This window comes from Leptonotus elevatus, chromosome 11, assembly GCF_054856555.1.
Source record: "Leptonotus elevatus isolate MCC_2025b chromosome 11, RoL_Lele_1.0, whole genome shotgun sequence".
NCBI lineage: Eukaryota > Metazoa > Chordata > Actinopteri > Syngnathiformes > Syngnathidae > Leptonotus > Leptonotus elevatus.
In genome coordinates, this window is record NC_141249.1 from 5,075,645 (window position 1) to 5,096,562 (window position 20,918).

The 20,918-nt window shown below is 39.0% G+C and overlaps 1 protein-coding gene across 1 annotated transcript; it reads left to right on the forward strand.

Moving 5' to 3' along the window:
- Positions 1-880: 880 nt before the first annotated feature.
- On the forward strand, positions 881-20,526 carry LOC147165563 (E3 SUMO-protein ligase ZBED1-like). Its single transcript, XM_086089469.1, has 7 exons — positions 881-949; positions 1,336-1,450; positions 1,607-2,071; positions 2,121-2,540; positions 18,366-18,437; positions 19,395-19,471; positions 20,413-20,526. Exons 1-7 carry the CDS (start codon positions 881-883, stop codon positions 20,524-20,526), a joined length of 1,332 nt encoding a protein of 443 aa, XP_085945595.1.
- The last annotated feature ends 392 nt before the right edge of the window (positions 20,527-20,918 follow it).

Below are 20,918 nucleotides of genomic sequence, written 5' to 3' on the forward strand. Positions count from 1 at the left end.
TGTGTATATATATATATATATATATATATATATATATATATATATATATATATATATATATATATATATTGAATTATGTGGTATGTCTTTGACATTATGTATGTTTCCGCCCATTTGTTTGATATTCCTATTGTGGAATATTAGGACTAAAGAGTGCACACGCTACCAATAACATTAGGTACACCTGCACAATTTCACAAGATCCAGTCTAAATGTTGCATCAAGGAAATTAGTACTTGTAAATGAAATAAAAGCAATATTCATTTAAAATTGCTATTAATTTCAAGCAATTTGAAAAATGTGATATTGGGATGTAGTGTTGCCTCACAATAACACAGTGCACCTGTCATGGCCTCGCGGTTACACTGATTTTTGCAGTTTCACAATTGTGCTTTGCTGTCTGGGAAAGGTGCATGAAGTGTGTTACAGCCTTAAAACATATACAATTGTAAAAAAATAAAATAAAGCCGACTACACGGATTTCGGGTATTTTTTTCCTAAAAACCCATAACCCCAGTGATAAACGAGGGAACACTGTATAGTAGTGATGGCAGTGCGACACTGAAGCTTCGATACAAGCTTCAAACCCTGAACTACAATTCCATAGAACCACTGCTTCAAAGCTTCTTTTGGTGCGGAAAAAATCACGTGACATATGACGTCCGAAGCAGCGACTGATTCGTTGTCCGAATGAATCACATGCCTGGTTCGCAGTCCAATCACGTGATTCTCGATTCTGACAGGTGACAGGTTGAAACAGTTTTGAATTTGAGCGTCAACTCTTTATAACCGCTCTAAACAATATACTATTCGTGGGTTGTCGGTGTGTTGTTGGTGCTGTTGAATTGTCATTGCCTTGCGTTGTTACATTTGGTCATTCATGGAGCCAGCCAGGAAGAGAGGTCGTTCTGAAATGTGGGAACACTTCAATCTGATCACTCCTGATAAGGTAGGTGTGCTGGCTGTTTAAAGTTATGTATATAGATCAGAATCAGAAAAAAACTTTAATTATCCCCAGGGGACAATTATTTATTGATTTATTTTTTCGAAGGGCATTTTTTTTTCGAGGCGCAAATTAAATAAAAAACGATTTGACTTTGACGGGAATGGAACCCGAGTTACCTGAGTGGCAGGTGATAATTTTACCACTGAACAACCAATGTTTGGTTGTAAAGCTTATATAAATAGGCTTTACCGTTTTTACTTTCTTCAATTGATTTGACCTCAGTCAGGTGCATGTGTAGAAACAGTATATGTAATATGATTAGTGTACCCATTTGGCTATAGCTTTATACAATCAAATTGCATTTTTATTTAAAAATGCTTTCTCTACAGGTCCAGTGCTTAGTGTGTGCTACTGAACTGAAGTATCATGGGAATACTTCCTCCATGATTAGGCACTTCACTGCCAAGCATGGAGTTGCTGTCAACCAGGGGAACACAAATCAAGGTATGCTATATGTATTATACTATTATTAACTAGACACACAAACACAATATGATATGACTGTATTCCAAGACTCATAGGCCTGCTTCGTTTATGTGCAATTTTACATAAATTCTTATTTTCTTTAAATTTCTTTGTGTCTTTATTTTTTTGTCTTAGTGGACCAGAAGCCAAAGCTGGATGAGGCTCTTGTGAATATGGTAGTGAAAGACTCGCAGCCTTTTTCCATCGTGGATGACTGTGGCTTCAAGGAGTTTGTGGCATTGCTTGATCCCACATACACTCTTCCATCCAGGCGGGCTCTAAAGAACATGGTGCTACAGAAATATGAGGAGGAGAAGACCAAGGCCAAGGCGGTCATGCAGAGGGTAGAGGCTGTGAGCCTAACTGCTGATATGTGGACCTCCATTAATATGGATGCATATCTAGCAGTGACCTGCCATTATGTAGATGACTCTGTGAAGCTGGCCACAGTGCTTTTGAGAGTGGTGCCTTTCCCTGAAGCTCATACATCTGTTAACATTACTGCTGCAATGAGGTCTCTCATGGAGAAGTGGGGCATTGAAAGCAAAGTGAGCTCTATTGTAACGGATGCAGGGGCTAATATGGTAGCCTCTGTCAGAAGTTCCAATTTAAGACATGCACTTTTGCTTTGCCCATTCACTAAATTTAGTGGTGAAGAAGTCCCTTAATTTAACTCCTGGCCTACAAGACCTTCGCACAAGGGCACGGAAAGTTGTCACTTTGTTTAGAACCAGCACAACAGCAAAAGAGAAGCTCACAGAAGTGCAGGAGCAGATGCAGCGTCCAGTGATGAAGCTTATCCAGGAGGTGGACACACGCTGGAACAGCACCTTCCTCATGTTACAGCGCCTTTTTGAGGAGAGACAGTCAGTAGGGGCAGCTCTTGCAACGCTGAAAACAGAAGTAAGACCTCTGTCCTCTGAGGACTATGAAACAGTTGCTGCATGCCTCCAATTGCTTGCCCCCTTTTACCAGGCAACAGTAGAATTGTCCGAGGAGAAAAGAGTCTCGGGGTCAAAGGTCATCCCAATGACAAAAATGTTGAGGATATACTTGAATGAAACAATTGGTACAATAAGCCACAACACTGCTGTATAGTCCTTTCTTTAAAATGATCGTAAAATCCTGTGTATAATACACACCCGTGTATAAAAACGCTCCCTTTTTCTGTCAATAGGTGTAGTGGTGGTTGCGGACCCAAATGCAGGGAAGCGGGCAAGGAGGCAGACGTGACGTAAAAAAAATAATTTACTTAAACAAAACAAAAGCAAACTCCAAATGGCAAGTGATACAAGACGTGGCGAGGACAACAAGGCAAAAAACTGGCAGCATGCCAGGAGGAAAACAACAATGAATAAACACAGACAAAGGGGAAACAAGAGACTAAATACACACACACTAATTGACACGAGACACACCTGGGCAGGACACAAGTGGCAGAGGGTGCTGATTGGTTGACATGGGGAAGGGCAGGCAAACACAGGTGGACATGACAATGCTTGGAGACTAGGGAGGCAGACAAGGACAACATAACAAAACACAGATCATGACTGTAACTAAAGCTAAAATAAACTCAAACAAAACACAAAACATAACAGAAGGAAATTAAACTAAACAAGACCCAACCAAAACCATGACATTTTCACTGTACCCGTGTATATTACGGCCCCCTGATTTGCTGGCATCTTTTATTATAGTGGCCCCAAAAATTTCCCCTGATATTTTAGATAAATTTGTCTATTTTAGATTATCTGTCCATTTGAATTTTTAATAAATGCATTAAAGCACAATTAATAAAAAAAAAAATATATTGATATGCAGCAAGAAATTACGATATTGAATTAATTCATTTTTGTGACTCATAAAGAGTCAGTTCAGCGGTCATGCTGCGACATAGTGCGGAAACATCTTCAAAATAAAAGCGGCCAAGGCACAACTGTTAACATATTACAGTAATGCCTTTAAAAATATTTTATTTTGAAGTTGGCTTCACCATTGGCTGTGTGTTCCTTCATGGATAACATGAAAAATTGTTGCTGTTTTTACCTTGACTAGTTTTGCTGATGGTCTCTACACCTTTTTCTATAGCAACGTCTCTAATTTATTTTTTTTATTTTTTTAATGATTCCGTGTATAGTGCGGTGGGACAATTTTGGATAATTTTATATGGAAAAAAAACATGTCTTATGGGATTTTACAGTATCCGTCATTGCTTTTTTTGGAGGGGGGGGGGGGTATGTATCAAAAGTACTAGTCGTATCAGTACTTGGTATCGATGACTACTCAAGAATTTAGTAGCCATACTGGTATAGGTCTGGAAAAAAAGTTGTATTGAACATCCCTAATTGTTGTGATTGTTAGTATAATTTGCAGTGGTAGGCTACTGTGTGTTTTTATATTGTTCCATTCATATAGCTTAAATGTATCAAAATGAAGAAAAAACACACACACTATTATCTAGTGCAGTTCTACACCACTTGCAAAGTAAAATAAATAAATACATAAACAAATAAATAAATATATATATATATATATATATATTGTTATTTTTATTATTCCATTTAATAAGTTTAAGGACTCACTGTGTGCATTTGTTGTTATGTCATCATATCATGCTTTCTTTAAAATTAACCTTAACTTATGCTAAAGATATTCTGTAATTGAGTAACTGCAAAGCACCGCCAAGCTCTTCATGGCGGCTGTAAATGAGTCCATCTTGCCGGGCTCTGCCCCAAGGCTGTTGGCAGCTGAGGAGGGACGGCTCGCACAATGAAGCCTTTCGGTTACAGCTTAGCTCTTAAAACAACATGCCACTCAATGATCCCAATGATCCTCCTGGAAAACAATGCAGAGACACATCAGTCAGGCTGGCATGGGAGGGAGGGATGGAGGGCAGTGGGGGGGGGGGGTGGACAATGATGCGCCCAAGGAGCCGGCCCTTTGGGAAGATGTTCCCAGTGGGACTGCTCTTTTTTACCACAGTCTGGCCTGAAAGAGAACAGCATGGGGAAGGGGTCGGGGGTAAACTGACAAAATCATCAGTCTTCATAACTTCTTTCATCCTAATGCAGGAGCAACCTTTCATCAAACAGATATTAAATTACTTCATTTTGCGACTTGCCAACTGACTCTAATAACTGAAGAAGAGGGGATTTCAAAGCTTTTTTGCCTCTGGTTGTTGTTTTTTGACTAATGACACTGAAAAATAGCAAACACACAATGTTAGTTTTGTAATATTATTTTTTTGTTTATGTCGCTTCATAATTATGTGTATTTGAATACATTTGTGTAGCACCACATAAAAAACATTAATAAAAGTCCTAATTCTTTCTTTTTATCATAACAAACCTTTAAATAGTCAGTATGAGTTTAGTCTGAGTTTCTGTGGCTAGCACAGAGGTTGATGCGAGAGTGCCAGAGGTGTAATGTGTTGGTTTCCGGGTGGGATTGGAGAAGACCAGGATAAAGCAGAGGCCCCCTGCGTCATAAATACCACAAGGCCTCCAGCGTATTACCCAGTGCCAGGCCAATCTCTGTTCATTACCGCTCCACGCTACTCAGCACTTCATTTAAAACTCACATTCCTCTAATTAACAGAGACTGCTGGATACAGATGAGCCAGGACAGAGCCGTGTCTGTCTGAGCCATGCATCCCCCCTCACTCAATTATGGGTCTCTGTCATCTTATTTCCTTTCCTTTCTTCACATTTCCCTCGGATTCCTCACTTTATAGGTTTCACATTGTTACTAATCCTTCTGAAAAACAGTAATGCCACATGTCATTCAAATTCAATACATATATATAGGGTCTATTGGTGAACAAAATGAACAGGTAGAGTAGCTTTTTCATCGAATCTGGCTCTCTTCACCTTGAGTTCAGGAAGCATTGTGTTCTTGCACTCCCCATCTCCATGTATGTTTTATGGAAGTGTTATTACTTCATTAGTTTTTCTAGATAATTATTCATGCTGGAATAGAATTGCTCAAATTAGGATTGCAAATCATGCATTTAGAATGCTGACTCCCACCACTCACCTCAACTTTATATTTCTAGAGATATATGAAAACAGTAGAGGCCCCAACATTGAACCTTGTGGAACATCATACTTTCCGTTATACATCATTTCATATTGCATAAAAAAAAGAATCACATAACATACAATCACAACAGCCACAAGCCGACTACTGAGCCAAGCAATGTAGCATGATCACATGCAGCCATTGATCATCACGAAACATTTGAGTCGGGTATGTATCTTGACCTCCACCGAACCCCTGTTGCCAACTCACTGAAACCCTGGGGTTCAATTTAAAACCACTGTCTTAGAACATATAATAAATACATTTAAGATACAGATACACTTGTGAGGGCAAATAAAGTGTGGAAGAAAACATGGCTGCATCAGAATCTGAAAAAACAGTTTGTCCAACAAATTGGCAAACGTTTATTATATCAGCAAATTACACTGTGACCACACTTTAACACCGGAGAATTAGCTCCATTATACTAGAAGAAAAAAAAGTGTTTAAAGCGAGTCACATCAATTTCTCTTCAGTTCCCCGACCTTCACATAAGCTTACATTAACGGCCGATGGTTATTTGTCATGTTAAATGATTCCCACAGAATGATACGCATGATGGATATGCAGGGCAGAAATGAAATTTAAATGGTTTGCATAATATCCTTTGTATTTGCGATACAGAACAAAAATCAGCCATTCATCTGAGCTCATATTGGTTTCACAATACATTGGCTGCTGTTATTAAAGGAGTCGTCAGTGCAGCTTAAAGTAAATGATTCGGCTTCCATCAGGCGTATGTGATTCAGATGATGTGCCCGCTGATAGGTCTGTAATGGACTTTTCCTGTTCATTAACTGAGTTATAGCATCGGGATTTTATGCTTTGTGGTTCTAAATTGAATTATGCATCTCCGATGTTTAAAGTCATATTCATATTTTCAAAATCAATGTTAGTAAAATTTTATGTACACAGTTGTATTTGTTGATGGCCAGCAACCGCAAATAAAGGCATGATTTATGCAGGAGAGAGTCTCCTCATACCGTACTATTATCACAAGTGAAACACAGACCATAAAAAACTTTAATTAAATTTTTAATTAACACGGGTAATCAATAGGGTGTAACATAACATCTCACATATTTTCAGTGGCATGGAGGGAAAATATAATCAAACAAATACAGAGGGACCAAATGTGATGATTTTATAGGCTAATAAGCCCAAGGTAAGTGAGGGAGGACAGATGTTATAGTCTTTCATTCACGGTCGTGTGTTGGTGTTGAAGGTTGAAGATAATGGGTTTGCTCTTGTCAACATGTTATTGTCTGCTACTGCATTAAAGCTCAGACACACATTTCAGACTTGTGTTAAATATGAGGAAACAATTGTAATGTGCTCAGGTTGCAAGTAATAGTTAGATGACAGTAATTGAAGGCCAGAATGATGATCTGTCAACACCTTTTGACTAGCACAGGTGCTAAAGTTAGCTCACAAAGTTGTGTTCAGTGACCAGAGGTGGCAAAAGTACTCACATTCTGTATTTAAGTGGAAGTAGAAGTATTGACTTAGTTTATGTACTTAAGTGAACCCTAACCCTGAATTAAAATGTGAAGAAAAAAAACTAGTAGGTATTAATGCCATTCAAGTCATTATCAATTCACATCTTTTTCTGGAACATCCCTGCTGATTTCAACCTGACAATTTCAAACCACATTTCATGTTACAACAGTGTGTGAGTACTAGACTGGCCTGCCAGGAGTCCAGACCCGTCTCCCGATGAAAATGTGAACAACCTGCCCCGGCTTTTCTGGAATGTGTTGCAGGCATCAAATTCAAAACGATTGAATATTTGCAAGGCAAAAATACATTTGATCAGTGTGAACATATACCGTATTTTCAGAGGTGGGTAGTAACGAGTTACATTTACTCCATTACATTTACTTGAGTAGCTTTTTGAAAAAAAATACTTCCAAGAGTAGTTTTACCACACAATACTTTTTAGTTTTACTTGAGTAGATGTGTGAAGAAGGAACGCTACTCTTACTCCGCTATATTGGGCTACATGAGAGTCATTACCTGCCGCCCCATTCATACATTAGATTTGCCGTATTTACACGTAAGCGCTCTGCTTGTCTGACTGTGTGTGAGCAAGTAAAAAAAAGAAAAAAAGAAGTGGATGGTATGTGCTGCTTTGAAGACCCATTTTTACTTATATTGCTCAGTTACTTAGATCCCAATATTATATTTGGCAGAGGCATCTTTTGTTGAATTACAATTATAATTCTTTAATAAATAAATAAAAATCTATATCTATATATACACCCAAGTTTCCTCCTGTAAACATCATTAAGCATTTTTAGCAATTTTTACATGTATTTAAGGCAAGTTGTAAAATGTCTGAAGTCCTCTTGTTTATGTTTAACAAATTTAAAACATCATAAATCATGCTGTTATTACTAAGTACTGTCTCAAATGTTTTCCAATTTCGATACTTTAACTGTAAATGTATAGAATGGTATGCCGAGAAATGTTTTTTGGAAGGAGTAATATGGCGGCCTTTTGGCTTCAAAAGTCTTGGCCTATCGGGTATCCAGTAATATATACAGATCAGTGGTCGTGCTCCCACACAGACAGTCAAGCGTACCGCTTACCGAAGTTGCACAACAACATTTACAGTTAAGTGCGCCTTATAGTCATGAAAATACGATACTCAGTACTTGAGTATTCTTTTCAGTGAATATTCTTTTACTTGTACTTGAGTGATTTTTTTTACTACTTAATACTTTTACGTGAGTAATATTATTTTTGAAGTAACGTTACTCTTACCTGAGTAAAATTTTTGGCTACTCTACCCACCTCTGCGTATCTTGTCTTGTTCAATTAAATATAGGTTGAAAAGGATTTGCAAATCATTGTATTCTGTTTTTATTTACATTTTACAAAACGTCCAAACTTGATTAGAGTTGGGGTTCGTACATATTGGAAGGTCACCCAACATTTAAGCATGCAATGTTCTCAAAGCCACAAGTTGGAATGAATTACACAAGTGAAACAAGAATGAATATCATTTTCTTTTCTTTTTTCACCCTAAACAGACACGCACCATTTTTGGAATTTGTAGTTCCTGTGACAGGCTTTTTCAGTTTAAGTGTTTTTTCTGTACAATGCTGTAACCTTTACCCTTTTTGCCAGCTGTGTTGTCCTAGTGTGTGTAGGTTAGTGAATGAATGTATCTGTCAGGACAAATGTCTGGGTTGGGCACACTCAGTGTAAGCGTGTCCATGTGTGTTAGATGAAAGGCCTCACACTTGCAGCGTGACCCAGTAATGACACATATTTTCCTGTTTCTCCTCACGTGACTGCCTTCAAACATTACTGTGAATTTCTCCTTCAAACAACTTGATTTGATGAGCAAATGTTTGTCCAGCGCCAAAAGGGCAATGAACATGGATATGTTTTAAGTGGATGTTTGCACAGATGGGACTTTTCTCTCTTTCATATGTCTCTCCATTGTTGTTCTCATTCCTTTTAAATGTAAGAAAGCAAGCGCCATTCGGAAAGTAGCATTATTGTTTCTGACTAAACAGGAGCACAGGGAGATTACACCCTCTCCGATTTAATTCTTGCACAAGCACATAGCACAGCTGGTGTGTAGCAAAGTCATCGTCTCCAATGCAAAACATTTAACTGTTCACATCTCATAAATTTAGAATTAACCCAATAAAAGTAAATGCAAACACATATCAAATGTATTACAGTCTTTCTGTCCTTCACAAAAGTTGCCACAGAAGTAGAGAATGGCTACAAGAGGTGATATAACAACAGTATTGTCGTTAGAGCTTTTTCCCCCCATATGTCTCTGAGCCATATACTCGTGCACACACACGCACGCACACACCCCCACACACACACCCACACACCCACACCCACACCCCCCCCCCCCCCACACACACACACACACACACACACACACACACCCACACACACACACACACACACACACACACACACACACACGAGAGAAAAAACAGCAAATATTTTCTGTCAGCAAGATTGTGCATACCGCCAACCTTCAAATAATTTACAGCAATACGTTTGTAGACTGTTTTGTGCTAAAGTGTCACTAAATCTCAGGCCTCAAAGACAAACATCAGGAGAACCACAGAGAAATAATGTTTATTTTCTCAGCCCTGGTCCTGTTCTTAACCATACTGTCAGTATACCAGGAAGTCATATATCTAACATATTTCCTGATACTCTGTACAAGTAGACTCTGAAAAGGGATCATAAAACATCATACAGCTGGTCCCTCATAACCTCTAAGTCCTGAAACAATGACTGTGTCCTTATAGAAAGCTATTACAATCTTTTAAAGGACTGTGACCGAAGGGCCTCAGGTTTGATCACCACAAACAGCATTGGGACAAGGGTGGGGGGGGGGGGGGCAGAAGAGGGGCAATGTACTGACCAGAATGACTACAATAATACATTTTTCATGATCACTTCTTTGTTATGACTTCCGATGTTAAACTGTTGCCAATGTGACAGTCACACTCTTGATAGCAATTGTAAGATTGCTGGTTCAATTCCTCTCTTGTCTTGTATCCTTGTTTTGTTTTGTGAATTTCCAAACTCCCCGCAAATGGCAGCATCAATTAGCGATTAGCATTATTGTGTGAACAAGGACAATAATAATAAGGACACTGAGAACCTTGGTAATGGTAAGGTAGTAAAGTGCTGCTATTACTACTCAAACTCAATCCAACCTAGCTGGGTAACAAAAGTGTTGCAGTATGTTCAAGAGTGTACAGTATGGCTGCAGAGTGGAGACCTCAACTCCTATGCGGACCTCGATAGCAGAAGCTTGAATGAATTTCAAAATAAAATTATGCTTACCGCTCATGTTGTGTACATCGATACCTTGAATTGAGCGGAAGTAGTATTTAAATGTTTATATGGTTTTAAGGGTTTGCTGCTAACATGACAAAGCTAAGATCAAGTTAAATCATAATATTATCTAAAGGCTACTTTTGTAGACTTTTGCACAATAACGTAACTTACTGGTGACTCCATATTTGCATTCTTATTTTTCATTGCCGCTCCATATTCTTGTTTTGAAAAATAAAGATAGCTGCTGGCGGCTTTGACAACTTTCGTTCATCGAGCTTCCGCTGAACGAGGTCCGCATGAGCGCCAAGGTCTCCAGGCTGCAGCCATACCCGACTCAATATGTGTTACTGCAAGGAGTACCATGAGACATGCAACAAGGGGCAGTTTCCAGTCTGGACATTTGGCTGAGAAGGTGGGAGCCAGAGCACAGGCTGTCCAAGATGCCCTGGGCTGAACTAAAGAACTTTCAGACTTCTGGACCAGGGTTGTGAAGTGCGGGTAACTGACAATATCCAAGGGGATACCATGGAGACGGAAAATGTACCCAAATCCACGTTTGCCTATCTGTTTACCATTTAACCACTGAATCCCAAATCAATTTGAATAGGTTACTGTTGCCAAAAAAAAACACTTCGTAATCATGCTGGCTGCACATGTGCATGTCTTTTTTCTCCTACTGTTTGGTCTCACTTTTAAATAAATCTGCATTATGCGATCTTGTTTGCGTTGCCATTTTTGTTTCGGTTTCCCATAGAGGTGTTTTTACACAAAAAAAGAGAGACATGGAACAGCACTTTCTACCATTGAAAAACTTTCAGAAAAGAGCAACAGGTAACAACTAAAATATGTCAATTACTTTGAAAGACGAATGAACGGGACGTCATATTGCTTATTCAAATGGGGTTATTCAGTGCCGCCGCTAACCGTTGGGGTGCCTGAAGCATAAAAGTGTGATGGTGCCCCAGAATTTTATTTTTTATTTTTTTAGGGGTAGGGGGCATTTTTCCTGCAAGGATTATAGTTTGCATGTCTTAAAGACCCAACCCCAACATTTTGTTGCACCACAGACTGGTTCAGACAAGTTTTCGCAGTATTCGCAATTTACACAGATTGGGGTAATCAAAAGATGAAACGATTGATTGCTGCTTTGGTCTGGTGGCTGCACGGGTATTTGGTAGTGGCTAGACTGCTAATGGTACATCGGCAGCCGGTGCATGCTTTCCACATGTTGCTCCACTAGCTTGTTCTAATGATTCAACAGGATTGTTGTGTTAACTGTTTTTGAGTACTTACCTTGCACAACGTCTTCATTTACTTCACGAGATACCACCAGAAAAACGACGGGGAAGAACGATCTTGTCGAAACAGTTTCATCTTGGGAAGATGACATCAAGTCATGGCTTGTTTAGCTGCGCGTTCGGTCATTGTTTACTTCTTGTTTCTTTTACTTTCTGTTTAGGTCTTCAACTTGCAAACCACAGAAGAGAAGGAAAACCTGCTCTGATTGGCTGATGTTACACACATTTCCATTGTATCTGTCACTCGCTGATGCTCCCAGCTCCATGTCATTGTGATATCACAATTCTTAATCATCAAGCACGGAGCCCTATTTTTTTATTGGCCTTTGGAAAGTAGAGTGTGGGATATTTTTAGGCTGATGTGTATGCTTCGAGGGGAAAAAAATCTGAGCTTTATGAGAAATGTAGGTTGCCATGCGGCTGTTCTGATTTTTGATCTGGGAAATCAATTATAAAACGCTTCCAAATACCCCCTGCAATGTGCTCACGTAGTATTTATTTATGTTTGATACATTGAATGAGTTTTTTCTATGTATGTTTGAAATATCCAACTGTGTGAGTGGTCATTAAACGCACCAAGAGTTTACTGCCGATTGTGAATGACGTGCTTGGTTTTCTTTTGCTTCTCTCCACGCATCTCTGCACAGTTGAATATAAGCACTTTTTTCCCCAAAACCTTGCTTATGTAACTGACATGTAATTTACCGATCACATGGATTATTCATGTCTTTAAATGAAAACAAACATGTCAAGTGCATGCATGCGCTGTGACCACAGTCAAATGGGGCCCCACACGGACGATGGTGCCCTACGCACTATGCGTACTCTGCTATAGGTTGCGGCGGCCCTGGGAAACACTGCTCTTGAGTTCATTTTATTTCTAATCGAATGTATCTTAGAATGTGTTTAGTGCATTGACTGATTACTCTGGCTTGGATTAAGAGTAGAAATAATGGTGTAAGATTGGGTTAAACAAAACAATTTATTTAAAGATGTATTAACACAAAATTGTAATGTGTACACACCCACTGAGGCAAAAATAACATTTAGGAGAGAGGAAGACTGAGAAAGATTGGCAACAGATTTCGGGACATCAAGTGCAAACACAGCTTTCCCTCCTCCTGTCACCCATATTTGTTCGCACCCTTAAAAATTCACACTAAGGCTTTCTTTAATAACAAATCATTTCTTTCAGCGTATACTTTTTAATCTGGCCATGCTTGACAGGTCCCATCCTTTCCGTTGAGGGGGAAGACTACTTAGAGCCAGGCCAATAAGGCCCAGCAGAGCCACAGCCTGACTGGGGTGATTTGTCAGACCACTCTGCTGCGGCCGTGTTGGTCACACGGATGGATTTATCCCAAGGTAAATGGAGATCACCGGCCATGGGTCCAGCGGTCTGATTACACAGCCTCTCTGCAAGTTGCATTGATAGATGTTGCTTGTGTTTATCTATTTACAATGCCACTAAATTTGTGAATACAATGTAACACAGAGAGAAGGGCTATGACTCTGGGGGTTGCAAGAGAGAAAGAGAGAGTTCTGTGTGATTTGATTTATGCTACGCAATGCAGAGCAATAGAGAGACAGCGTGGATGAAGGGCCTGGGATGAAGCGGCTCGGCGGGGCGGAGGTTGTAATTTTACATTGGAGGTCAGAAGGGTGCAAAATGAATCTCATGCATTTTTCAGCGTGGGTGCTGTCCACCATGCCGTAAGAATAACAAACATGCAGCAAAAGGAATGAGAGGAGCCACAGGACAGCAGAGTGTACTTTGGAGACAAGGATGTTGAGCCTAGTGAAGATGGACGGTAGAGAGCAGCGCTTTTCATATCTGTGCTGAAGAGTAATCCGAGCCAGGGACAATCAGTGGGACGGCTCAGCCGCAGACAGCCTTTTTCATCTTGTGTCCATTTAGCCAACATAACCTCCACTGATCTATGGTCCTGTCCAATTGTCTGGAATAAATCTGAATTGATTCAAATAATTTTTTTTATCTAGCAATGGCTGATGGAGGGAGGGGCTTGTTTTCTTTTCCATACCAGCTATACCAGCATTACATATTGTTTGAAGATAAAAAATGAATGTAACAGCAAAAAAAAGAAAAAAAACGCAAAAAAAAGAAATCAGTGTGAGAATGCATGAGTGCATCGATTTCTCTTTGTCTTTTATATACCTTTAGAGTATCTTCGTATGCCGACCTTGGGCTGCGAGCGCCGATGAGTGGGCTGCATTAAATAATTTCAGAGCATATGCTATGAATTCAATGCATTGGAGCTGTTACAATTGTCAATGAGTTGCTCAGTTACAATAGAGCTTTCTGCCACTTGGCGACAATAAGGCAAATGTCAGTTACTGACCTGTACTAAGTAGAAAAGGAAACTTCACGACTAAGTATTAAAAACAAAAAACTATGTTGATGCCTAATCTCACTAAAAGACAACTTTTTTCCCATTGTTTTTCCTGTGGTAAGATCTATTACCTGTAGTTATTTTTGTGTTAGTAAACAGGACTCAAGACTCTGAATTTAATTTGATGAAGGAATTCTTTGCCTGTTTGGCATCTTGTTGGATGTCAAAGTTCACACATTTGTTTCATGCTATTTGATATTGTTACAGTTTCTTATAAGTAAGTGCATTTGATTTCATAATTGAATACAATAATAATATCTGAATGGATCATTTTGTACAAGAAATACAGGTTAAAAAAAACCTTGTCCATTTATTTGTTCAAAACACTGAACATTAAACATACAAATAAATAACAAAAAACAAGTAAATTACCGGTATGCCTTTTCATGGACTAATATAGCACTAACATAGGCACAGTTGTTTGTTGTTGTTGCTGGCCAGCACGTGCCTCCGCCATTGGTGCAGTGGTGTGCAAACTACATCCTGGGGGCCATTTGTGGCCCGCCATCCATTTTCTAACAGCCTTACTAGGTCTTTCCGACAACCTTATTGAGTGCTTGTGTTGACACATTAATGATTAACTAAATTCCTCAAGTAAACACTGCTTTAAAAATGGTCATCTTATTACCGATTACTCTTGCTATGGTTCTATGGACAGCTCTGGGCATGAGAGGATGTATTCTCGCGGGATTCAGGGCTGTGGGCCTCCCCAAACCATGTAAAATCCCAAGCCGTTCGCCTTATCACCTTTAACAGGTGTTCACAGTACGTCTGCTCTTTGTCTACTCACGCATGGCTCGAGCCTTGTCTATCCCAACCCCTGACTCCCAGCATCTTTCTTTCTCATCGAAGTTCTCGGGCGCTGAAAATGTTCTGACATGTCTTTCTGTCCTGTCTCCCTCTGTTGGTCCTTGTTTTTCATGTTTCTTGAATGGGTTGTGCCTTTTGAGGCAATTTTGTTGCTCTGTATTTGTGAGATGACATTAAAGATCCATTCAATTCATTTATTCACTCTTGAGAAAATGAAAACTACAAGCACCAACGTAGAAGACAGTTAACTACAATTGACGGCTTCCTCCATTATGTTAAAATGAGAAAATGTTGACTAAGGCAGAAGAACTTCACATCAACGAGTGGTCGCAAACAATGGAATGATCATCAGCCATCGGAACATATTGTTACCATTCACCGTACACCACCCCTTATACACACCCATATGCACCCTACCACAACCTCTTTGAAAGCTTATGTGCGGTACACTCATTGTTTCCTCAGCCTATTGAAGTAAAGATAACTGTGGCTTGTGAGAGATGTGAGTGATTATGCATCAGTAAAATCACACAGAGTATATATCACTGCCACTGAGACACACCCAATGCAATGAATTGGGTCACATGAGAGCAGTGCATCGGGCAGGGCCCACTGACAGTTACTAATGTACCTCCTGTGGTCACTAATAGGAGTGTACAAATTGCTAGAGGTTTGTAAACTTTGCCTATTGGGACAGCTTAGGCTCACAAGCATCTTTACTGGTAGCCGGTAACTAAATCAACACCTCCCTGATATGCCAAGATGAAGGGGCTGGACTCTTTAAACAAAGAGGAGGAGAGCAGTTTCACGAGTATACAGGTCTTCCACAAGATATGTCAATAGGGATGAAACGGAAACCGAAAGGATGGAGAATGCAAGTGTGATAAACGACCTATTGATAAAGTATTAGATTTGGAGCACCAATCAAAACAACATCTTTCTATGTTTTTATCAAGCTTCACATTCTGTACATTTTCATGCAGGCAATAACCCTTTTAAAACGTGTATAATATTGGCAATATTCGGGTTTTGAAAGGCCATGTAAATACGTGCAAAAACTAGAATATCATCGCTGCTATGTGAAAAACACTTTTGAAATTTTTTTTTTTTATACCATTTTTGCCTATTTATTTTTATTTTTACCTTTTTATGTTCTGGGGATGAAACTGAATGCAGATATCCCAAAAACGTTTGGGGGGTGATATGCTCTTACAGGGAGTCCTCAAGTTACGGTGGAGTTCCGTTCCTATGCTGGCAATGTAACCGATATTTACATCAAAATACTTTGTACAGTAATTTTAAAAACATATTTGCGTGACCCGGAAGAGTTTCGTGTTTCCGCACGGACATTCATTGCTGACTGAGTGGAAAAACACAGAAATGTGACTCGCCTGATTGCGATCCGACCTGTTGACGTCCATTGCTGGAGGTAACAACAACACAACTTTAAACAACATGATTACAGTGGGAAATTAATGAAAAAGAATGTCCCACGGACGAGGTACAGGCGCTGTAAAGTAGAAACAACGTTGGTCGTGTACGAAGTAACTTGAGGACTCCCTGTATTCAGGTTTTTAAAAATGTATTCTTCTTCACTTAGCTCTATGTGCAAGGTATCCTGGTCTTTGTAGTACAGGAACGACTTATATTATACGACAATTCGTTAAATGAGCCTCACTTGAATGCATTGATTCCTCTGCGGCGTTTTCACGTTATTTTCTGTCTCTAGGGTGAAAATGCTACCGTGTGTATAGAAGTCCGTGCTTCTGGCGTGCAACCCACCGGAAATACTCAAGCAGAGGTAGACAAACATGACGATACAGCAAAGAACCACACTTTTGGAGTGAAGAGGAAACTGACTGCTTTATTTAGCATGGTGAGTGACAGAAATATACTATAATGTCTTATATTGAATGTAAAATGTTAATAGAAGAAATTACGTCTATTAGCTTAATGATGTTGCCCGTGCATGCGTTGCACTTTCGAACGGGATATTCAAATTGAACACAATCACCATTAGTGGTGGCAACGGATCACAAAAGTCAAGGTTCTGATCGGATCACGGATTTGAGTCACGGATCGGATCGTTTTTCGGATCAACCCCCAAAAAAAAGAAGATAAATAGTACTTTGCATTCATTTATTTTGTAAAGCGCTTTTTAACATAAAAAAAACAAATCTATTCAAAATGTCTAGTATAACAATTTAGGATTTAGGAACACTACTTTTAAGTGCAATATGAGGCAGAAACATTCTTCTTTTTACATGGTTCATAAGGTATTAATTGCTTAAAGTTGTGTTCCTATAATCTAAATAGCTAAATTTGACATTTTGAGGTGAATATTTTTCTTTTTTAATGGGCAAAAGTGTTTTATAATATATATATATATATATAAAATAATGAAAATACCTCAACGTGCAATTTAAGGCACATTCCCTTCCTATAAACATGTAGAGTAAATTATAAAGTAGATTTGGTCCAAAATATTGAAAAAAAAATTAAAGTAAACCGTACCAGCTGTCAAACTAACTAGCCGGCAGCCGCTTGCTTTGCTCCGTTTCTCCCCACAAACCCCTTTCAAGCCTTCAGCCTCAGTGTTATTATAAAACTTGCGCGGGCTTAAATAAAGACCAGTTTGAGAGATAAAAAGACAATAGCAGCAAGCAACTCACACTTGAGGAGGACACGATGTGCGCTTGTTGGTCATGCTAACAGGTAGCCGCGAGCCACTTACGTTGTAGTGTTCACTTGCTATATCGTGGTTCACTTTTCACAGCCTTGCTGTTGCATTGATTTTTGTGTGTGCAATTTTGCATGTATATATATATTATTATTATTTTTTTACAGTAATGTATCTATTTTATAACATTTATTAAGGTTTGAACATTGAGAATGTTTAAACAAGAGATACATTTGAGAAAATGTAAATGCCTTGATGAGAAAAGTGTATAAACTGTGTGGAGAGGGGTTTTAGAGCCTTAAAACATTTATAATAAATGTAAAACCTAAAGCTAACTACTTAGCGGATTTCATTTATTGCAAGTAATTTTTGGAACCTAACCCCAGCGGAAAATGAGAGAACACTGTATATCAGACTCGCGGTGTATTTTCATCAACAATAAAGTTTTGCATGATTTATAGATCATGTTTGTGGACTACTGCGCTCCAGTGTTGAAGGTAAATATATATGGAGTTATGTTCCCGCAGATGTGACATTTGTTTGTTGATTTAAAAAAAAAAATTTAAGGTTCATAATAATGTAACCTTAAGATGATGTTGTTTCTCTGAGGCTATATAAAAGGCGGGCTACAAATAGTTTATAGTTTATGATGTTTTCTGGCGTCTTCCTGCTAAATTAGCCAGACACGGCACGCATGTACAATGACGGCGTAATTAATTAGCGGTTTCTTAGCGTCCTAAATTAGCGATTGAATATGAGTTCGGGATAAAGTTGTGTTGATGTAGGTCGCAACTACAATGTCAACTACGATAAAGTAACGTCTAAAAGGGAAGTCAAGCTAGACATCACGCCACAACGTGGGCGAACTTCAAAGTAACTGACTGTTTGCTTTGCCGTCAATGTATTACTGTATTTGGTAAACTTTATTTTGAAATTAGGCTTAGCGTGTTACGTTGAGTATGTTTCAGCTTCCTTGACATGTCTAAATGCGTGTGTGTTGCGTCTCCGCTCCGCTGCGTCTTGACTGCGTGCTCCGGACATGTCATTTTTATGGAAAAAACTCAGCTGCGCACAGCTGCGGTCCACTAGTAGTACTCATACGACACTTAGAATCACTGACCACTGTATGTGAATACAGTGAGCATGTTCATAATTTTTCACAATTATTATCAAGAATTATGTAGGAGGAAATGAAACTGATAAATCTCAACATACCACACTTTTTTTTTTTTAAACCTCTATATGTGTTTACATTATGAAATTATCACTTATAGAACATTCCTAATAAATCCCAATGGCCCATCCAAAGAATGTTGTCGGTTTGTATAATTGAGTGTCCACAGCATAAGAACTGCCGTTCCCAGTCACACCTGTCTGCTGCAGTTTGCATAGGGGCGAACTGAACCACAACAGGCATGCAGTGTCTGTACATGCTGGTGCACCTGGAGTGGGGGACATGAACATAGAGCAAGTTCACACAGAAAAAAAAAATCTCACAGTTGTATGTCAAGATGATCTTGTTTTACAGCTACTGTAATTATAAATAAAAAAAAAACTAGAGAAAAAAGAGGAAATATTACAAAAACTCAGTTAGGTGGTCTAACATTGCTAAGCAACAATGAGGTACTATTTGCACGTAGTACAAGCCTACACTAAAAATATTTAAGACAACACTTGTCAGTATATACATCCTTTTTGATGTTCTGGAACTAATGAGACTTGGAACTACCCTGGGGCCTTTCACTTGGAGGGTGAGTTCTTCAAGAGACTCAAGAGGCTCAAGCCTCTTCTATTTGCTGTAACTCTATGTGCAGATATGTGCCAGTGTGGTGCGACTTGCCCTGTGGCTTTGCAGTCGACGGACACTCTGAAGCCTTTTGTGCATTCGTGTGTATGTGTACCGTCATGTGTTTATGTAGCCGTGACCTCTGGTGTGCAGAACACCTGTGTCCACTAAGAAATGACATGGACTGAATACTTGCAGCTGTTTGCCTCACCGCCCCTCCACTCTCTGTGTGACAACATGGATTGTCATCCACTTGCATTGATATTTACATACAGTGGAGGTTGGTGAAGCCAAATGAAATTCAGCCACTGGAAATTTTGGGCTGATGATGGCCCAAAAGTGCATTTCGTTTTCAGTCCGAAAGACTTTTGTCAATCAAAACAACACGACCGAAAGAGGTTGTTGTGATGACCCAAGCAACAACTTTCAAAGCGAACCCTCTGCGAGCAAACCGTCACGGGGAGTTGCTGGCCGACGACTGGGACGATGAGCAGGGTTGTAATAGTTTGGAATTTTTCATTATAGTCCGTTTTGATTTCATGGTGACTTTTGTTTTTTAAATTCAGTTAATTTGAATTAGTTTTTAGAGCAGGTTTGTTAGGTTTTATTAGGTTTTTAGTTGTCGAGAATGCTTGGTTTGAATTATTATTACTATTTTTTTAGTTTTAGTATTTCTTTTAGTTTTAGTTTTGAATATGTATGGAGTAAATCCAGGTCACTGAGTATTGTCTCATAAAGTATGTGACCTTCCTTCTTCTGTATGGGTGTACAGCAATGCAGATATAAATACATTTGAAATGAAACCCTAAAGCTCATGTATGATGTTCATTTACAAAGACACATTTTCAGATTTTTTCCACTATAATTGTAGTCAGTTTTAGTCTGTAAATAAAGATGTAAATATAAGATGTAACTTAAATTAGTATTTAATTTGTGTTTTAAATCATTTTCATTTTTTTATTATTTTGTTAATGAAAATGTTTGTTTTTTACCCCCAATTTTTGTTTTTTTGTTTTTTTTTCTGTTACCTATAACGTCCCACTTAGCGGAGGAGAGCAGTGGGAAATGAGTCCAAAATTCCCTCAGCGCAGCTGCTAGCCATTGGTCCAGAGGCAAGAAAGCTGTTTGGCCACGGGGACTACATCTCCGACGGCCAATGAAGTACATAACACCTATTATAAAAATGGCGTACAGGAATATATGTTACTTCACATTTCAGAAACAGATTTATCGGCCTACTATGTAAAAACAAGGGATTTGTCTTCACAGCCACAACCGTCCAAGAAACTTGAAAAATATCAATGACTAACAGAGGGAGACAGAACAGGAAGCATGGCAGTTCGCTAATCAGCACCCCGAGTATCTTAGATGGGAGAAAAAAGAAAGCATGAGGAAGGATCGAGTGCATTATATTACTTTACTAAGAGGAGACCTTCATATTAGTTCTGTTAAATTTTTTTATTTGATATTCATTGTAGCTTGCAAATTATGTTGATTTTTGTTATCCTGAGATTTACCTTTTGTTTCAATTAGTTACTGGAATGAACAAGTT

What these genes read in the sequence shown, in the direction of transcription:
- LOC147165563 (XM_086089469.1), top strand. Translation starts at nt 881, where the DNA reads ATGGAGCCAGCCAGGAAGAGAGGTCGTTCTGAAATGTGGGAACACTTC. An exon ending in ATCTGATCACTCCTGATAAG is followed by an intron (nt 950 to 1,335) that starts GTAGGTGTGCTG and finishes CTTTCTCTACAG; the next exon opens with GTCCAGTGCTTAGTGTGTGC. An exon ending in GCTAGACATCACGCCACAAC is followed by an intron (nt 18,438 to 19,394) that starts GTGGGCGAACTT and finishes CTCTATGTGCAG; the next exon opens with ATATGTGCCAGTGTGGTGCG.